General features: G+C 35.5%; 1 protein-coding gene across 1 annotated transcript; it reads left to right on the forward strand.

Annotated features, from left to right (window-relative positions):
• The first annotated feature begins 506 nt into the window (after positions 1-506).
• Positions 507-16,220, forward strand: GINS4 (GINS complex subunit 4). Its single transcript, XM_051975575.1, has 8 exons — positions 507-571; positions 1,926-2,031; positions 4,580-4,666; positions 5,183-5,296; positions 5,937-6,034; positions 6,845-6,933; positions 15,327-15,417; positions 15,517-16,220. Exons 2-8 carry the CDS (start codon positions 1,936-1,938, stop codon positions 15,611-15,613), a joined length of 672 nt encoding a protein of 223 aa, XP_051831535.1. The 5' UTR covers positions 507-571; positions 1,926-1,935; the 3' UTR covers positions 15,614-16,220.
• Positions 16,221-17,231: the final 1,011 nt, after the last annotated feature.

Here is a 17,231-nt window from a genome sequence, read left to right on the forward strand (position 1 = left end):
TCCAACCCAAGGCAGAAGCTTGCAAATTGTCAAATGCAGCTTAATAAGAAGGGGAATGAGAGGCGTTTTGTAAACCTTAATTAAAATGCTACAGAAATGACAAGAAGCCCTTTTCCTGAGGGGAAATTACGTGCTATAAAACCACAGTTCTCAACGGATTCCAAAGGATGCTTGCCTTAACAGGACACAGAACCGCAGACAAAGCCCGGACACTGCCCTTCTCAGACGCGGTGCTGTGGCACCACCTCCAGGGCAGCCGAAAGACTGCCTGCCCAGATCCCCCCTCCGGTGCGGACTGCTCATTGGCCGAAAAGGAGAGGGGGAGGTGAAAGTGGGACGCGAAGAGGGCGGGGCTAGCGTCAATTTACTGTACCATACGCGCCTCGGAACGCTCGTAGCTGCTCCCTTCCTTCGCGAGCCAAAGAACGCCAAGGGGAGCGGGCCGAGTGGAGTCTGTATTCGAGCTGTGATTGGTCCGAGCTCCGCCTTCACGTTGGCGTGGTGACGTCATCTCCTAATTGGGAAGTTTGGGAGGAAAAGGCGGGAAACGGAGCCGTTGGGAGAAGAGCAGGTAATGTAAGAGCTGCTGCGCCGACCTTTCTTCCTCCTTCCCACTACTTCCCTGCTTCCCTCAACTCCCACTTTCGACCTCCCCCCCGCTTCTTTGTTTTCTACACAGGTCTAAGAATCGGGAACTAGGCCCTTAGTGAAGCCCAGGGTCGGGGTCGGATGGGGCAGGGGCGGGGCCCTTTAGGCCGAGGGAGGAGCGACTAAGGTTTCCCCACCCCCACTCTACTCCCCCGAGATTTGCTTCGCCCCTAGGCTGACCTGTGCGGGCCTAGCCCTTGACTGGTACTCCTGATCCTATTGCTCCTCCACCGGGCCACTCGCAGCGAAGGTGCGAGCTAAAACTTAGGGTTTGTGAACCGGTGACCTCTCCCCACAACTGTGATGTATCCATGTGTATAGGGGGAGAGAGACCGTCTAAGCTAGGGTGCTTAAGCTGGGGTCTGTGGATAGATTTCAGGGTCTGAAATGTGTGACGCCTTGAAGATAGATTGGAGGGGAAGAATTACCTCATTTAAAATGATTGCTTTTCATTGTAACCATATGCATTTTATTTTATGCATCTAAAACCTTATTCTGAAATAAGTCCACCAGACTGACAAAAGTTCACACACACACAAAAAAGAACGTCCTTTTGGTTTAGAGGAAAGAACAGGAACTTGAATATCCTGAATGTGGGTTAGGTACTGACTCTATCGTAGGGCAGCTGTGCCTGTTCTGGTGGGAAGGACAATGTCCTGCCCACCCCGACCTTGCAGAGTAATTCTCAGCTCAGTTTTCTTAAGGAAGTAGATTAATTTTTCTGGGCCTGAGTTTCCTCGTTTGTAAGGGGTTTAATAACATTGGAACAATTTACTTAATATTTATTGTGAAGATCAAATAAAATTGTTTATGTAAAGAATTACATAAATGCAAGCTATCAATATTAACTGCATGATATACAGGGAAAAGTACTGGCTACTTCTAGAAAAATGCAAACTAAAGGAACTCTTGAGGTTACATCCATCATCACATCCATCAGACTTACAGGGATTTTTAAAAGTAATTAGGGGGGAAGCATAGGATTTGGGATCAGAAAATTTTGTTGAATAATTGTTATTTAATAGCTGTATCACCTTAAGAAAATTTTACCTGTAAACCTCAGCTCACTTGTCTTAAAATAAAGGATTTGGTTGAAATTACTCTTGAAATCTTTTTTATCTCCAGACCCAAACTTGCTAAGTCATTTTATCTCCCTGATATTCAATTTTCTTATCTGAGGTTAGATCTCAGGGAATTGTGAGGAGAATGCTACATAAATATGAGCTCATTCTTATTCCATATTGGAAGGCATACTTTAATCTGTTACTGGGTTTCAGATTTCAGAAAATGACAGAAGAGATAGATTTCACTGAGCAAGACTCTGATGGAGGTAGTGAGGAGGTGGTACTAACTCCTGCAGAACTTATTGGAAAACTGGAGCAGGTAAGCATCCCAAAGATAACCCTACATTAAACCATCGTTTTATTACAAATTCTTCTATTTGTAATACCTACAGACAATAGGAACAGAATCAAGGCTAATCCTAAAAGCACAAGGACCAATCTAACCCAGGGAGTTCTATATCTAACAAAATCTGTCACCTCCCTATTGTCCCACTAAAGAAGTCTTACTTCTTACTGATAATGAAGAACACGTTTGGACATATTTGATAAAAACAGTTAAATAGAAGCAAAGTGAGTTTTGTTATCTGGTGCCGAGACAGAATTGTAGAGACCTTAAGAGTTCCCATATAGAACCTTTAGCTATCCATTTTGCCAATCCATGTGCTAAATTTATTCAGCTCACCTGAATTTTTTAATAAAAACTTTTACCAGATTAATTGGCATAAATAAACTAATAGGCCAATAGGGTCTAACCAATCTGTTACTATTTGCTATCAAGCATCAAATTACCAGGCTTGTATTGATTAGTAATTGTAAAGAACTTATGCAATCTATACATATGCCATTGGCAGAGACACAAATCTTACTTGACTTTATTTCTCCCTCTGTGTCTAAGATACTGCCTTGATTTTCAGATCTCTGATTTTTATCAATGTGAGTTCTACCTCAGATAAATCAGATTCTAACTTTTACCCTCTTACAAGGTATAGTAGCCCAAATATTGATTCATCATTGCCTGTTTTCTGGTAATGAGTCTTAGTCACCCACACATTAGCCCTGTCATTAAAATCTATGAAGGTTGATCTAAAGCCTTCCAAATTTTAATGTTTAATGGCATAGTTTTTAAGAACCCAAGGACATTTCTAGCAATAATGAAGCAGAAAAATGGGATTTTAGCTGTGGTTGCATATAGTAGAACCTTCAGTAAATGTTCAATTGAATATAAATTGGGGGAGGGGAGGGACAATATTTAACATTATTTGATAAAAATCACTTTCTATTCTATCTTTAAGTTTATCTTCCTAGATTGTAAGCTATTTGTGGATAATTTTCATCTTTTTGCTTAATTTGATTAATTTAAAATACTATTAAAGACTACCACAAATAATAAATGCTTAGGAAATGTTGGTAAGCATTTATATAGTTAATGTTTGTTAGTGGTGTTGATTGAAAGATTAGGAATTCAGTTAAGAAAAAAGGAAAGAAATTGGGTATATTCTTCATGAAGTCTGCAAGCTAAAATAAAATTTTAATCATTTCTTATAATAGAAAAATCTATGTAGATATTCATAGTCAACTATTGATGATCAGATATATAAATGTAGATCAACGAATGCTAAATGTCTTAGGACAGAATTAAGACTTCTATCTTAGTTCTGTAAGGAATGACCAGCAGGATGAATACAGAGAGGACTGGCGAGACTTACATGACCTGATGCTAAGTGAAATGAGCAGAACCAGGAGATCATTATATACCTCAACAATGATACTGTTTGAGGATGTATTCTGATGGAAGTGGATCTCTTCGATAAAGAGAGCTAATTCAGTTTCAATTGATCAAAGATGGGCAGAAGCAGCTATACCCAAAGAAAGAACACTGGGAGATGAATATAAACTGGTTGCATTTTTGTTTTTCTTCCCGGATTATTTATACCTTCTGAATTCAGTTCTCCCTGTGCAGCAAGAAAACTGTTCGGTTCCGCACACGTATACTATATCCAGGATATACTGTAACCTATTCAACATGTAAAGGATTGCTTGCCATCTGGGGGAGGGGGTAGAAGGAGGGAGGGGAAAAATCGGAACAGAAGTGAATGCAAGGGGTAATGTTGTAAAAAAATTACCCTGGCATGAGTTCTATTAATAAAAAGTTATTTAAAAAAAAAAAAAGACTTCTATCTTAATCAGTGAAGGAGAAGACCAATTTCCAATGTGGTCCCTGTAACATTCTTAGATTTAAAAAAAAATTACTTAACCTTTCATTCTGTTTTCTTAACAGTAAAAGATGCTAATAGCAGCCATTTCCTATTCACATCATAAGTATATTTAGGAAGATGATTGAAAAGGTGTTTCTAAAATTCTTTAAGCTTTATGGATGAAAAGAAATATCAATTATTATTTCAACTATGATAACAAAGGTAGTGCCATTGCTTTGTGATAGGAAATGCCGGCATATGGGGAAATGTCACTGATGCATAAATATCTAGAGATAGAAGTTTTGTTGCTATTACTTGGTGAGAGGTACTATTTGAAAATCAGGTAATATTACTGCAGAGTAAAGGTTTCACTCTGATGTATTTTTTGAAGTAAGTTGTCATTTTTGTGTATGCCAAATGTGAGATCTGTGAACACAGTTGTCAAACCAAAACCAGAAGAAAAAGGAAAATCCATCTTTAAAAAAGTTTTGTCTTCATAGTATATCCAATATGTTTTAACTGCTAGGGAAATGATAATTTTCTTATGTAAGGATTCTATGCTTTTCATGGTGTTGGGGCTGACACAATTTCAGAGTTCCTTCTAGGGACCTCTGTGACTGTCACAGTGGCTTTCTCTTATGAATTCTCAAGCTATTGTGCTTTCTTCCATAGGCCTGGCTAAATGAAAAATTTTCCCCTGAGCTACTGGAGAACAAATCTGAAATTGTAGAATGTGTCATAGAACAGCTGAATCATATGGTAAGAGCTTCCAGTTTCAGAATGCAGAAGAGAAAGCAACATGGGTTTGGTTAGTGTAGGTGATCAGGTAATCTGGACTGGGATTGCTTTCAGAATATCATTAGCAAAAGGGCAGAATAACAGCAAAGATCTATTAGTTATTTCTAAACTAATGTTTATATCCTTCCAGAGTTGTCCCAATGTTCCTATATCATCATCTTTAAGATTATTTATTTGGTATCTCTGGCCAGTGAGTGTTAATTATTAGAAGTATGATTTCAGTTTCTTTCTGATGTTGCTTGGGTATAATTTGTATATTTTGTACATAATTTCATAATTTGTACAAATAAATTCAATCCCAAAGCAAAGGCAAACTTGGCAACATTTGCAGTTTTCTGATTCTCTACCTGAAAACAGTTTCCTGTATTCTAGAATGCTGACATGTTTCAAATTCAGTACTGTTTCTCTTCATAGAGTTTATTAGTAAGTGATATCTTTACACTTAGGATGTTTTAATTAAAATTTGTTCTTCAACAGGAAAAGAATCTCAGGCGAGCAAAGAAAGGTGATTTGAAAGTTAGCATCCACCATATGGAAGTAGAAAGAATCCGCTATGTCCTGAGCAGCTACTTGAGGTGTCGACTGATGAAGGTTAGATAATAAAATATCTTCATTTTGTATATAGTAAAGGTCCCTAAGAAGTGCTTTCTAGTCTATATAATACCTCAGGAGTAGAAAGTACTATTGGGGGGAGGAAGGGGAGACAACAAAAAAACCACAGGTTTTTCTAGGAAAAAAGGAGTCCTAGGTGAAGATTTTTATGAAGAAAGTGGAATAGAATGTTATAGTTATTTGTGCTAAAAGAAAGGGAAAAAGATTTGACTTATTTGAGTAAAGGAAAAGCAGGTTTGAAAAATTAATTGGGATTTATTATATGTTAGAGATAAAATAGACCATAAGACAAGAGTATTTTTTTTGATTAGAGAATTAGACATTTCAGATAGAGTAAGATATGTCTAATACCATGGTTAATCTTCTGGGAGCCCTGTGGTCATTAAGATTATATTGGTGCCAATAAAAAGAAATAAAATATTTTAAGATTCTGATATTAGTGTTTTCCCCTCAGTAATCAAAAAAGATTTGTTATAAGCACATGTATAGTTTAGTGAAGATTAATGTTGGGCATTTTTATTTTTGCTGATAAACATGATAAATTGAGATGTCTGGCTTTGAAAAGAAGTTATATGATAGCAAAAGCTTGGTGAATAATAACTTTTCTTCTCTATGACAGATAGAGAAGTTTTTCCCTCATGTCCTTGAAAAGGAAAAGACGCGGTCTAAAGGAGAACCTTCCATTCTTTCCCCAGAAGAGTTTGCCTTTGCCAAAGAGTGAGTGACCAGTAAGTCATATAATCTCAGAGGTGGAAGGAATTTTGGAGGTCTCTAATCCAACTTTTACCCAATATGAGTCCTGACTAAAACATTATGGACAGATATATGGTCTTCCAGATTCCACTTGAAGAAACACTTGCACTGATTAGAAAATACATAGTAGGGACATATTGATCAGTAATAATCATTAGTGCTGGAATTTTACCAAATATGAATTCTGGCCCACAGTTCTATAGTCTGAAGTAGTCATTTTTCATCTTTTGCAACATTTTCTTAGAAGTCATTTACAAGAGTTTAGCAATTATATCTACAAGTCTTTTTTCATATTCTGAGATATAGTAAAGGTTATTTTGGCCAAATGACTTGAACTTAGTAAAGGTAGGAATTTTTACCTTCCTCAGTCTTATGATTGATTCATTTTCTCATTAACTTTTTAAAAGTCCCTCCTGTTCTAAAAATCCTTTTCATTACTAAAAATAAACACAATAAGTGTTTAGTTGTACCTTATTTCCATTCCCAATCATCATCTTATCAACCCTATGATGTAGTCCATTTCCCTTTACCTTTTTGTTCTCAATATAAAGCCACCTCCCCTTTTTTCTCTTTCCCTAAAACTGTCTTTTTAGAATGTCACTTTATTATATTCTTCCTCAATTACCTGACCTTCCAATCCTAATACTAGATGGGTCAAAAGATAACTTACCTAATCAAACACAGGTTTTCTGGAACTTTGTAGCCCTATTATGTTCCCTGGACTGTCTTTGCTTATGCATATTGCCTTCAATAGTCATAATTTGCATATTTCAGGTACATGGCCAACATGGAAACCTATCTGAAAGCTGTGGCCTTAAGGCACATGCCTCCTAACCTGCAAAAGGTGGATCTCCTAAGGTTAGGTAAGTGAAATCTCCCTTCCCGAGAATAAACAGTAAAATACTTGCTTCTAACTGTCTTGCAATCTTTTTTTTCTTTTTTCTTTTTTGTCTTTTTTCTTTTTTAAGCAAAAAAAAAATCAGAAAAATTATGAGAAACTTTTTTTCTAACTGTAGATCAATAAAACTGGAAATTTAAATAGATGCAGTTAGAAATTACATATATATTATGTCCAAAATAGAACAAGAAGTAGAGAATTTAAATAACTTAATTGTAAAAACTAAATGTCACAAATGAACTTCCAAAAAAAAAAAAAACTCCCCATTCTCTATTTCCCTATTCAGTTTGATTTATTTATATACCAAATTCTGTGTGTTCTATTCTCCTTTGACCAGTTCAGATGGGAGTGAAGTTCAAGTGATGCCCCTTCCCCTACTCTTCATTAGAGATCCTTTGTTTTTCTCCTACTTTTCCCTAGGCATATTCTTGCTTAAAGTCCTTCTCTTTTGCCTTTTGTAATGTTGTATTCTAATTTGACTCCTCTATAGTGATAACTGCCAGATCTTATGTGATCCTGACTATGGTATTGTATTTGAACTCTTGTTTTTTTTATACTGTTTTGTTTTGTTTTTCTTTAATCAGAATTTGATATTTTGGGGAGTTTCTTTTTGGAGTTCCTTTCAGGAGGTGACCAGTGGATTCTTTTTATTTTAATTTAGCTCTCTGGTTCTAATAGATTCAGTGATTTCTTGAAATATGGTATCCATATTCTTTTTTTCTTATGATTTTTAGAGTATGTCATTGGGTGCATGTCCTTGGCCAATTTTCCAGATTGTTTAGTAGACAGGGAAGGGGAAGGGGAAGGCCACATGCGTTTGTTAAGCACAGATAGTGTGCTAAGCATTTCATAAATATCTTAATTGATACAGCAATCCTGTATCAGCTGAGAAAACTAAAGCAGGCAGATTAAGCAGCTTGTCCAGTGTCACATAGCTAGTAAATATCTGAAGCTGGATTTGATCTCTGATCTTCCTAATTCTAGGGCACACCCTGCTTTGCTGCTATCCCACCCCACAGCTGGAAGGTTCTCCTGGTTCAGAAGGCATTGTAGACTTCTCCTTGGTTGACTGTCCTGATTATTACCTGTATATGCCAAAGTCTGTAGGATGAGTCTGTGATCCTGTCCCACTGTTAGTGTCAGAGCTGTAAACCCAGCTCAGGTATTGTCTTACCTCAAAAAAACTAGTAATCCTAATTTTCTCATCTTTTCAAAATAGTTTTTTTTTTAATAACTTTTTATTGATAGAACCCATGCCAGGGTAATTTTTTATAGCATTATTCCTTGCATTCACTTCTGTTCTGATTTTTCCCCTCCCTCCCTCCACCCCTTCCCCCAGATGGCAAGTAGTCTTTTACATGTTGAATAGGTTACAGTATATCCCAGATATAATATATGTGTGCAGAACCGAACAGTTTTCTTGTTGCACAGGGAGAATTGAATTCAGAAGGTATAAATAACCTGGGAAGAAAAACAAAAATGCAAGCAGTTTATATTCATTTCCCAGTGTTCTTTCTTTGGGTGTAGCTGCTTCTGTCCATCTTTGATCAATTGAAACTGAATTAGCTCTCTTTATCGAAGAGATCCACTTCCATCAGAATACATCCTCAAACAGTATCATTGTTGAGGTATATAATGATCTCCTGGTTCTGCTCATTTCACTTAGCATCAGTTCATGTAAGTCTCGCCAGTCCTCTCTGTATTCATCCCGCTGGTCTTTCCTTACAGAACAATAATACTCCATAATGTTCATATATTACAATTAAACAACCATTCTCCAATTGATGGGCATCCTTTCATTTTCCAGCTTCTAGCCACTACAAACAGGGCTGCCACAAACATTTTGGCACATACAGGTCCCTTTCCCTTCTTTAGTATCTCTTTGGGATATAAGCCCAGTAGAAACACTGCTGGATCAAAGGGTATGCACAGTTTGATAACTTTTTGAGCATAGTTCCAAAATTGCTCTCCAGAATGGCTGGATGTGTTCACAATTCCACCAACAATGTATCAGTGTCCCTGTTTTCCCACATCCTCTCCAACATTCCACATTATCTTTCCCTGTCACTCTAGCCAATCTGACAGGTGTGTAGTGGTATCCCAGTTGTCTTAATTTGCATTTCTCTGATTAATAATGATTTGGAGCATATTTTCATATGTCTATAAATAGTTTCAATTTCTTCGTCTGAGAATTGTCTGTTCATTTCCTTTGACCATTTATCAATTGGAGAATGGTTTGATTGCTTATAAATTAGAGTCAATTCTCTATATATTTTGGAAATGAGGACTTTATCAGAACCTTTGATTGTAAAAATGTTTTCCCAGTTTATTGTTTCCCTTCTAATCTTGTCTGCATTTGTTTTGTTTGTACAAAAACTTTTCAATTTGATATAATCAAAATTTTCTATTTTGTGGTCAGTAGTGATCTCTAGTTCTTCTTTGGTCATAAATTCCTCCCTCTTCCACATGTCTGAGAGGTAAACTATCCTATGCTCTTCCAATTTATTTATAATCTCATTCTTTATGCCTAGGTCATGAACCCATTTTGACCTTATCTTGGTGTATGGTGTTAAGTGTGGGTCAATGCCTAGTTTCTGCCATACTAATTTCCAATTTTCCCAGCAATTTTTGTCAAATAATGCATTCTTATCCCAGAAACTGGGGTCTTTGGGTTTGTCAAACACTATATTATTAAAGTTATTGGCTGTTTTGTCCTTTGAACCTAACCTATTCCATTGATCAACTAGTCTATTTCTTAGCCAATATCAGATGGTTTTAGTAACTGCTGCTTTATAATACAATTTTAGATCTGGTACAGCTAGGCCACCTTCATTTGATTTTTTTTTTCATTAATTCCCTTGAAATGCTTGACCTTTTGTTTTTCCATATGAACTTTGTTGTTATTTTTTCTAGTTCATCAAAGTAGTTTTTGGGGAGTCTGATTGGTATAGCGCTAAATAAATAGATTAATTTAGGTAGTATTGTCATCTTCATTATATTTGCTCACCCAATCCAAGAGCATTTAATATTTTTCCAGTTGGTTAGATCAGACTTAATTTGTGTGGAAAGTGTTTTGTAGTTTTGCTCGTAAAGTTTCTGATTTTCCCTTGGCAGATAGATTCCTAAATATTTTATACAATCAGTAGTTACTTTAAGTGGAATTTTTCTTTGTAACTCTAACTATTGGGTTTTGTTAGTGATATATAAGAATGCTGATGACTTATGTGGGTTTATTTTGTATCCTGCAACTTTGCTGAAGGTGTGGATTGTTTCTAATAACTTTTTAGTAGAGTCTCTGGGGTTCTCTAAGTATACCATCATATCATCATCAAAGAGTGATAATTTGGTTTCCTCATTGCCTATTCTTATTCCTTTAATCTCTTTCTCAACTCTTATTGCCAAAGCTAGCATTTCTAATACAATATTAAATAGTAACGGTGATAGTGGGCAACCATGTTTCACTCCTGATCTTATTGGGAATGGTTGCAGTTTGTCCTCGTTACATATGATGCTTACTGCTGGTTTTAAATAGATGCTACTGATTATTTTAAGGAAAAGTCCATTTACTCCTATACTCTCAAGAGTTTTTAATAAGAATGGATGTTGGATTTTATCAAATGCTTTTTCTGCATCTGTTGAGATGATCATATGTTTTTTGTTAATTTGATTATTAATATGGCCAATTATACTGATAGTTTTCCTAATATTGAACCAGCCCTGCATTCCTGGTATAAATCCTATTTGATCGTGGTGTATTATCCTGGGGATGATTTTCTGTAGACTTTTTGCTAATATCTTATTTAAGATTTTAGCATCAATATTCATTAGGGAGATTGGTCTATAATTTTCTTTCTCTGTTTTCAACCTACCTGGTTTAGGTGTCAGTACCATGTCTGTGTCATAAAAGGAATTTGGTAAGACACCTTCATTCCCTATTTTTTCAAATAGTTTATAAAGCATTGGGGCTAATTGTTCTTTGAATGTTTGGTAGAATTCACATGTAAATCCATCTGGTCCTGCGGATTTTTTTTAGGGAGTTGATTAATAGCTTGTTCTATTTCTTTTTCTGAAATGGGACTATTTAAGCAATTTACTTCCTCCTCTGTTAATCTGGGAAGCCTTTGTTTTTGGAGGTAGTCATCCATTTCGCTTAGGTTATCAAATTTATTGGCATAAAGTTGGGCAAAGTAACCCCTTATTATTTCTTTAATTTCCTCTTCAACAGTGGAAAGTTCTTCTTTTTCATTTTTAAGACTGCTAATTTGATTTCCCTCTCTCCTTTTTCTAATCAGATTTACCAAAGGTTTATCAATTTTATTGGTTTTTTCATAAAACCAACTCTTAGTTTTATTTATTAGTTCAATAGTTTTTTTTTACTTTCTATATTATTAATTTCTCCTTTTAATTTTAGAATTCCAAGTTTAGTAATTGATTGGGGGTTTTTAATTTGGTCTTTTTCTAACTTTTTGAGTTGTAGGCCCATTGATCTTCTCTTTTTCTATTTTATTCAAGTAAGCCTTTAAGGATATAAAATTTCCCCTTATTACTGCTTTGGCTGCATCCCATAAGTTTTGATATGATGTCTCATCATTGTCATTATCTTGAGGGAAATTATTAATTGTGTCTATAATTTGCTATTTCACCCAATCATTCTTTAAGATGAGATTATTTAGTTTCCAATTACTTTTTGGTCTATTTACACCTAACTTTTTGTTGAATGTAGTTTTTATTGCATTGTGATCTGAAAAGAAAGCATTTACTATTTCTGCCTTCCTGCATTTAATTTTGAGGTCTTTATGTCCTAATATATGGTCAATTTTTGTGTAGGTTCCATGAACTGCTGAGAAGAAAGTATACTCCTTTCTGTCACCATTCAGTTTTCTCCAGAGATCTATCATACCTAATTTTTCTAATATTCTATTTACCTCTTTAATTTCTTTCTTATTTGTTTTGTGATTTGATTTATCTAAATCTGAGAGTGCCAAAATAGTTTATTGTCAGACCAATGAAACTGGCCTCCTAACCTGTGGATGGCCAGGGCTGAACAAAGCAGGCTAGAGACTGGAGAGTCAGAAATAAAACAGAAGTCTCATTTCAAAGTGAAGGAAACTGCTGGCAAGCACCCTGGTGTAAGCCCCACCCCCGGGGGAGGGGCCGCCCTCTTATGGTGACGTTCAGTGCTCCTGCCCAGGGCACCCAGCGAACCAGAGCCCTGACAGCCATGGGTAATGGCAACATGGCGACAGCAGAAGCAGCTCTGGGTTGTGCTGTGGCTGAGATCATTCAGAGGGTGAAGCAAGGGATCCTTGTACCAAAGCCAGAATGTAGCATGCTTGCTGGGCCTCATCTCTGGAAAACTGGTCGTCTCTTTATGCCTTGACATCAGCATCAAGATTTGAATAGGCAGGAACAGTTATTTGGGGCATTGGTTACAACACCAGCCCTGAAGTCAGGAGGACCTAAATTCAAATCTGGCCTCAGACACTTAATACTTCTTAGCTGTGTGACCCTGGGCAAGTCACTTAAACCCAATTGCTGAGGGGGTTGGGGGAGAGGGGAGGGGGGCAAGAATCATTTAAAATACACTTTAAAAAAAAGATTTGAATAGGCCAGAGTGGGCATTCTAGCCAAAGGAAAGGCACATGGCACGTATGACGACGGGCTTTTTCTAGACTCCATTTGCATTATTCCTCTATATCATTAGGATTAGTTGGTAATTCTCACGGTTGATTATGAGACAAGTTAACGCTCACCTATATCTGCCTACTTATATTTTTATAAAGTATGGACAATTTTATACATTTATGCATAATTCTACATTTTTTCAATCATTGGATTATCCTCATTTGTACCAGCTATTCTCCCAAAATTAACAAAAGTTGAGTTTTTTCATATTTTACCATTATTGCCAATTTAAATATAAAGTGCTATTTCATGGTGTTTTAATTTGCACTTCTATGTTTATTAGTGATTTTGAGCATAATTCTGGGCTAGACCACTTGGCTCAGGCTCTTTAATGATATTGTTTAAAATAAACAGAGATCTATAGATATGTATATGTGTGTTTAGCTTACTGTGCTCTTAACATTGTTTCTGTTACACCTCATTATCAGGACTATAGTTTACTGTGTAGTTATAGGATATAAGTTCTGAGATTTATCCACACTAAAGGTCCCTCCCACTAAGGGCAGGGTTCTGGGTGCTCCACTGTTTCATCAACATTTTCATCGTCAAATTTCTACAAAGTTTAATTCTTTACTCAGCCATCTTTTGCATGGCAAATCTTCCTTTAGTCATCCCATATCATTCTGAAGATTCTTTGGGAATGTCTCTTCTCTATTTTAGAGATGTAGTTGTTTTATTTCCTTCTGAATATTTCTCCTGCTCTTATTCTATCCTATTGTCTTCATTGTATTTAAGACACTTTTGCTAATTTATTACTTGGAATTTTTTTCTCTTATTGTGAGAGTATTTCTTTTCCCTTCTCATTTTTTATTTCACATTGTTTTAAAGATAATGCAAAGAGACTAGACAGTGATTTGCTCAAATTTTTTTTTTATTTGTTCATATCTATATAGTAGCTAAGTACATCATCAATGCTCAGTAAATATTTTTTGGTTTTGTTTTTTAATAGTATTTTTTCTCAATTATATGGTGGCAATTTTTTGCATTCATTTTTACAAAGTTTTGAGTTTCTGATTTTTCTCCTTCCCTCTTCCTAAAATGGTTTACGATTTTGATATAGGTTATATATGTGTGATTATGTAAAATGTATTTTCATAATAGTCATAGTTGTGAAAGAAGAAACAGATGAAAGGGGGGGAAAAGTGAAAATAATGTTTCAGTCTGTATTCAGAGGCCATCAATTCTTTATCTGGTTGTGGATAGCATTTTCCATCATGATTCTTTTGTACTTTTCTTAAATTATATTGTTAAGAATTAAGTCATTCATAGTTGATCATCTCACAATGTTGCTAATACTGTGTACAGTGCTTTCCTGGTTCTCATTTCACTTTATATGAATTTTGTACAAGTCATTCCAAGTTTTCCTGAAATCTGCGCACTCATCATTTCTTACTGCAGACAGTATTCCATTACATTCATATACCACAACCTGGTCAGTCATTCCCCACCTGGTGAACATCTTCTCGATTTCCAAAATTTTGTAATCACAAAAAGAGCTGCTATGAATATGTTTGCATACCAGCGGGAGAACTGTTCGGTTCTGCAAATATGTATTATATCTAGGATATACTGCAACATATTTAACATATATAGGACTGCTTGCCATCTTGGGGGGGGGGGGTGTGGAGGGAGGGAGGGAGGGGAAAAAACGAAACATAAGCGAGTGCAAGGGATAATGTTGTAAAAAAATTATCCTGGCATGGATTCTGTCAATACAAAGTTATTATTAAATAAAATAAAATTTAAATTTAAAAAAAATGTTTGCATACATAAGTCCTTTTCTTGTTTTTATGATCTCTTTGGGATATAGATCTAGTAGTGGTATTGCTGTGACAACAGATATACACAGTTTGGTTGCCCAGTTAGATACACATCATTAGTATGCCAATTATGGTTTGGCATAATTCCAAATTGCTCTTCGGAAAGGGGGAGAGCCACAACTGCAACAGTGTGTATATTCCCACATCTCCTCCAACATTTATCATTTTTCTTTTTTGTGATATTAGCCAATTTGATAGGTGTGAAGTGGTACCTCTTGGTTGTTTTAATTTTAATTTCTCTAATCAACAGTGATTTAGAGCACTTCTTCATATGACCACAGTTTTGATCTGTTTTCATCTCTTTTAATTATTTGTCAGTTGGGGAATGACTTATATTCTTATAACTTTGACTCAGTTCTCTATATATTTGAGAAATGAGGCCTTTATCAGAGACGCTTGCTGTAAAGATGATTTCCCAGTTTTCTGCTTTCCTTCTAATCTTGGTGGCATGGGTTTTGTTGAAAACCTTTTTAATTTAATCAAAATTATCTCTTACATTTTATAATGCTCTCTTATTTTGTCATGAATTCTTCCCTTCTCCATATATCTGACAGGTAGTCCATTCCTTGCCTTTCTAATTTTTAGCTTATGATGTTACCCTTTATATTTTAAATCATATGCCCATTTTGATCTTTGTATTTTATTATCTAGTTTTCCCAGCAGTTTTTGTCAAATAATAAGTTCTTATCCTAGAAAGTGAGATCTTTGGTTATTATGATCATTTACTTCAGTAAATACTTGTCAAATGAGTGGATGAGTTGTACATGGAATTCAAGAAGGTAATTTTTTCATATTGTCTTCATTAGACTTTGTCTCTTTTCATACCATTAATCATTCATTGTTTTTCTGGCAGTTCCCAAACCTGACTTAGATTCATATGTTTTTCTGAGAGTGAAGGAAAGACAAGAAAACATTTTGGTAGAGCCAGAGACAGATGAACAAAGGTAAGTGACTTAAGTTATCACAGTAGCAAAAAGTCACGTTCTTAAGAAAAATTGCCACTTTCTGTTCTTCCTACAAATCTGTATTGTTTTTTCTTTCAGAGAATATGTGATTGACTTGGAGGAAGGTTCTCAACATTTGATCAGATACAAAATCATTGCACCTCTAGTGGCTTCTGGAGCTGTACAATTGATTTAAAACTTAAAAGCTTATAAGGTCATTGAAGAAATTACTGGAATATCTTAGAGAACTCTGATCTGCTTTTGCTAATAATTATGACATTTTGCAGAGATCTCAAAACTTTTTCAATAGGAAGAATGGATTATATGGAACTAAAAAGGAAGGCAGAAATTCTAATATTGTAAATCTGTTCTTCTATTTTATCCCTTTATCAGCAGGTGGAGCCATTGTTCTCTTTATTTTGAATGTAAGACTATAGTTCTTTCAGGTGGACTATCAAGGACTGTTTACCAAATATATGTTAAAGTTGAAGTGTTTATACCTGTATAGAGGAACTATTACTTGTAATATATGAATGGGAGAATGAGTATATTGTGAGACTTGTAGTATTGTTTTGTTTCATTTTACTTTCTGGAATAGTACAATATAACTAGATATATATAGACATTGATGTGCTTATTTTAGAACGTAGCACCAAAAAAAAAAAAAAAACAAAACAAAACAAAACAAAACAAAACGTAGCACCATTATGGGAAGAAGCCCATTCTTTTGTGAAGCTATTTTTTTTATTACCTACAATAATGTATCCCTAATAAAAAATATTTTTAACATGCTCAAATAAGAACCTTAGCAAAACTAATAGAATGTTATTTGTTACATTTCTGTTAAAGAAGCCCCTGAAAATTCAGAGCTTGGAGTCTTAAATGGCTTATTTTATTGTGAAGACTAACACTCTCAGTCTTGAGCAACTTTGTGTATGCTCCAATTTAAAAAATCTGGCTGCCTTTTATTGATGCTTCATTGTAATGGTAATATCTGTTTACCGGTATCATGTAGCCGCTTTCTAAGTCAGTTCTGCTCTTCCCTTTATTCTCATGGGAAATAACTCAATATGAACCTAATGGTGGATGGGAAGAAATTGAAAGTGCCTCATTACCAGCTTCATATAAATATACGGCATTTTAAAAAGGAAATTTATTAACTAACAATTGAAATTCTTAGAGAAGTATATATTTTCCAAAGTGCTACATCATTTAATTTGGCCTTTACAATCACCTTCTGAGGTAACCGGGAGAGGCACCCCCATATTAGAGATGAGTTAACAAAACAGAGAAGTTGACCTACTTATTATAGCTAGTTAGTAATAGATTTGTCTACACTCTTGTGTCTCGACTTTTATTATAGACTCTGTTATTCAAGTAAGCATTTTTCTCTTAGCTCTAATGTCATCAGTTTATCATGTTCATGACAGACTGAATACTCCTGTGATTTCCACTAAAGCTGATTACCACACTTCCTGAGGTAATTCTGAAATAAAGGAAACTGCACTTCAAAAGGAAGTTGGATAGGAAATGATATATCATAGCTGAATTGGTGCTTCTGAAATAGCATGGAAGGGAAGAAGAGTTGGCGTAGATTTTTCAGTCAGTGGAGATACAATAATGCATCATTTTCTCAACAGTTATTGACCACAAATCTTTCTGGAAAGAGCTTTTACGTTCAGAAGCACATGGCATCATTTCCTATGTACTGGGCATAACCTTATAATGAAACTCAGTCTGCTTTTTACCTGCCACTGTCTTGGCTGCCAGCAATGACTTAATGTTGAATCTTCATAAAATTCTGTAATGAAGAA

This window comes from Antechinus flavipes, chromosome 2, assembly GCF_016432865.1.
Source record: "Antechinus flavipes isolate AdamAnt ecotype Samford, QLD, Australia chromosome 2, AdamAnt_v2, whole genome shotgun sequence".
Lineage (NCBI taxonomy): Eukaryota > Metazoa > Chordata > Mammalia > Dasyuromorphia > Dasyuridae > Antechinus > Antechinus flavipes.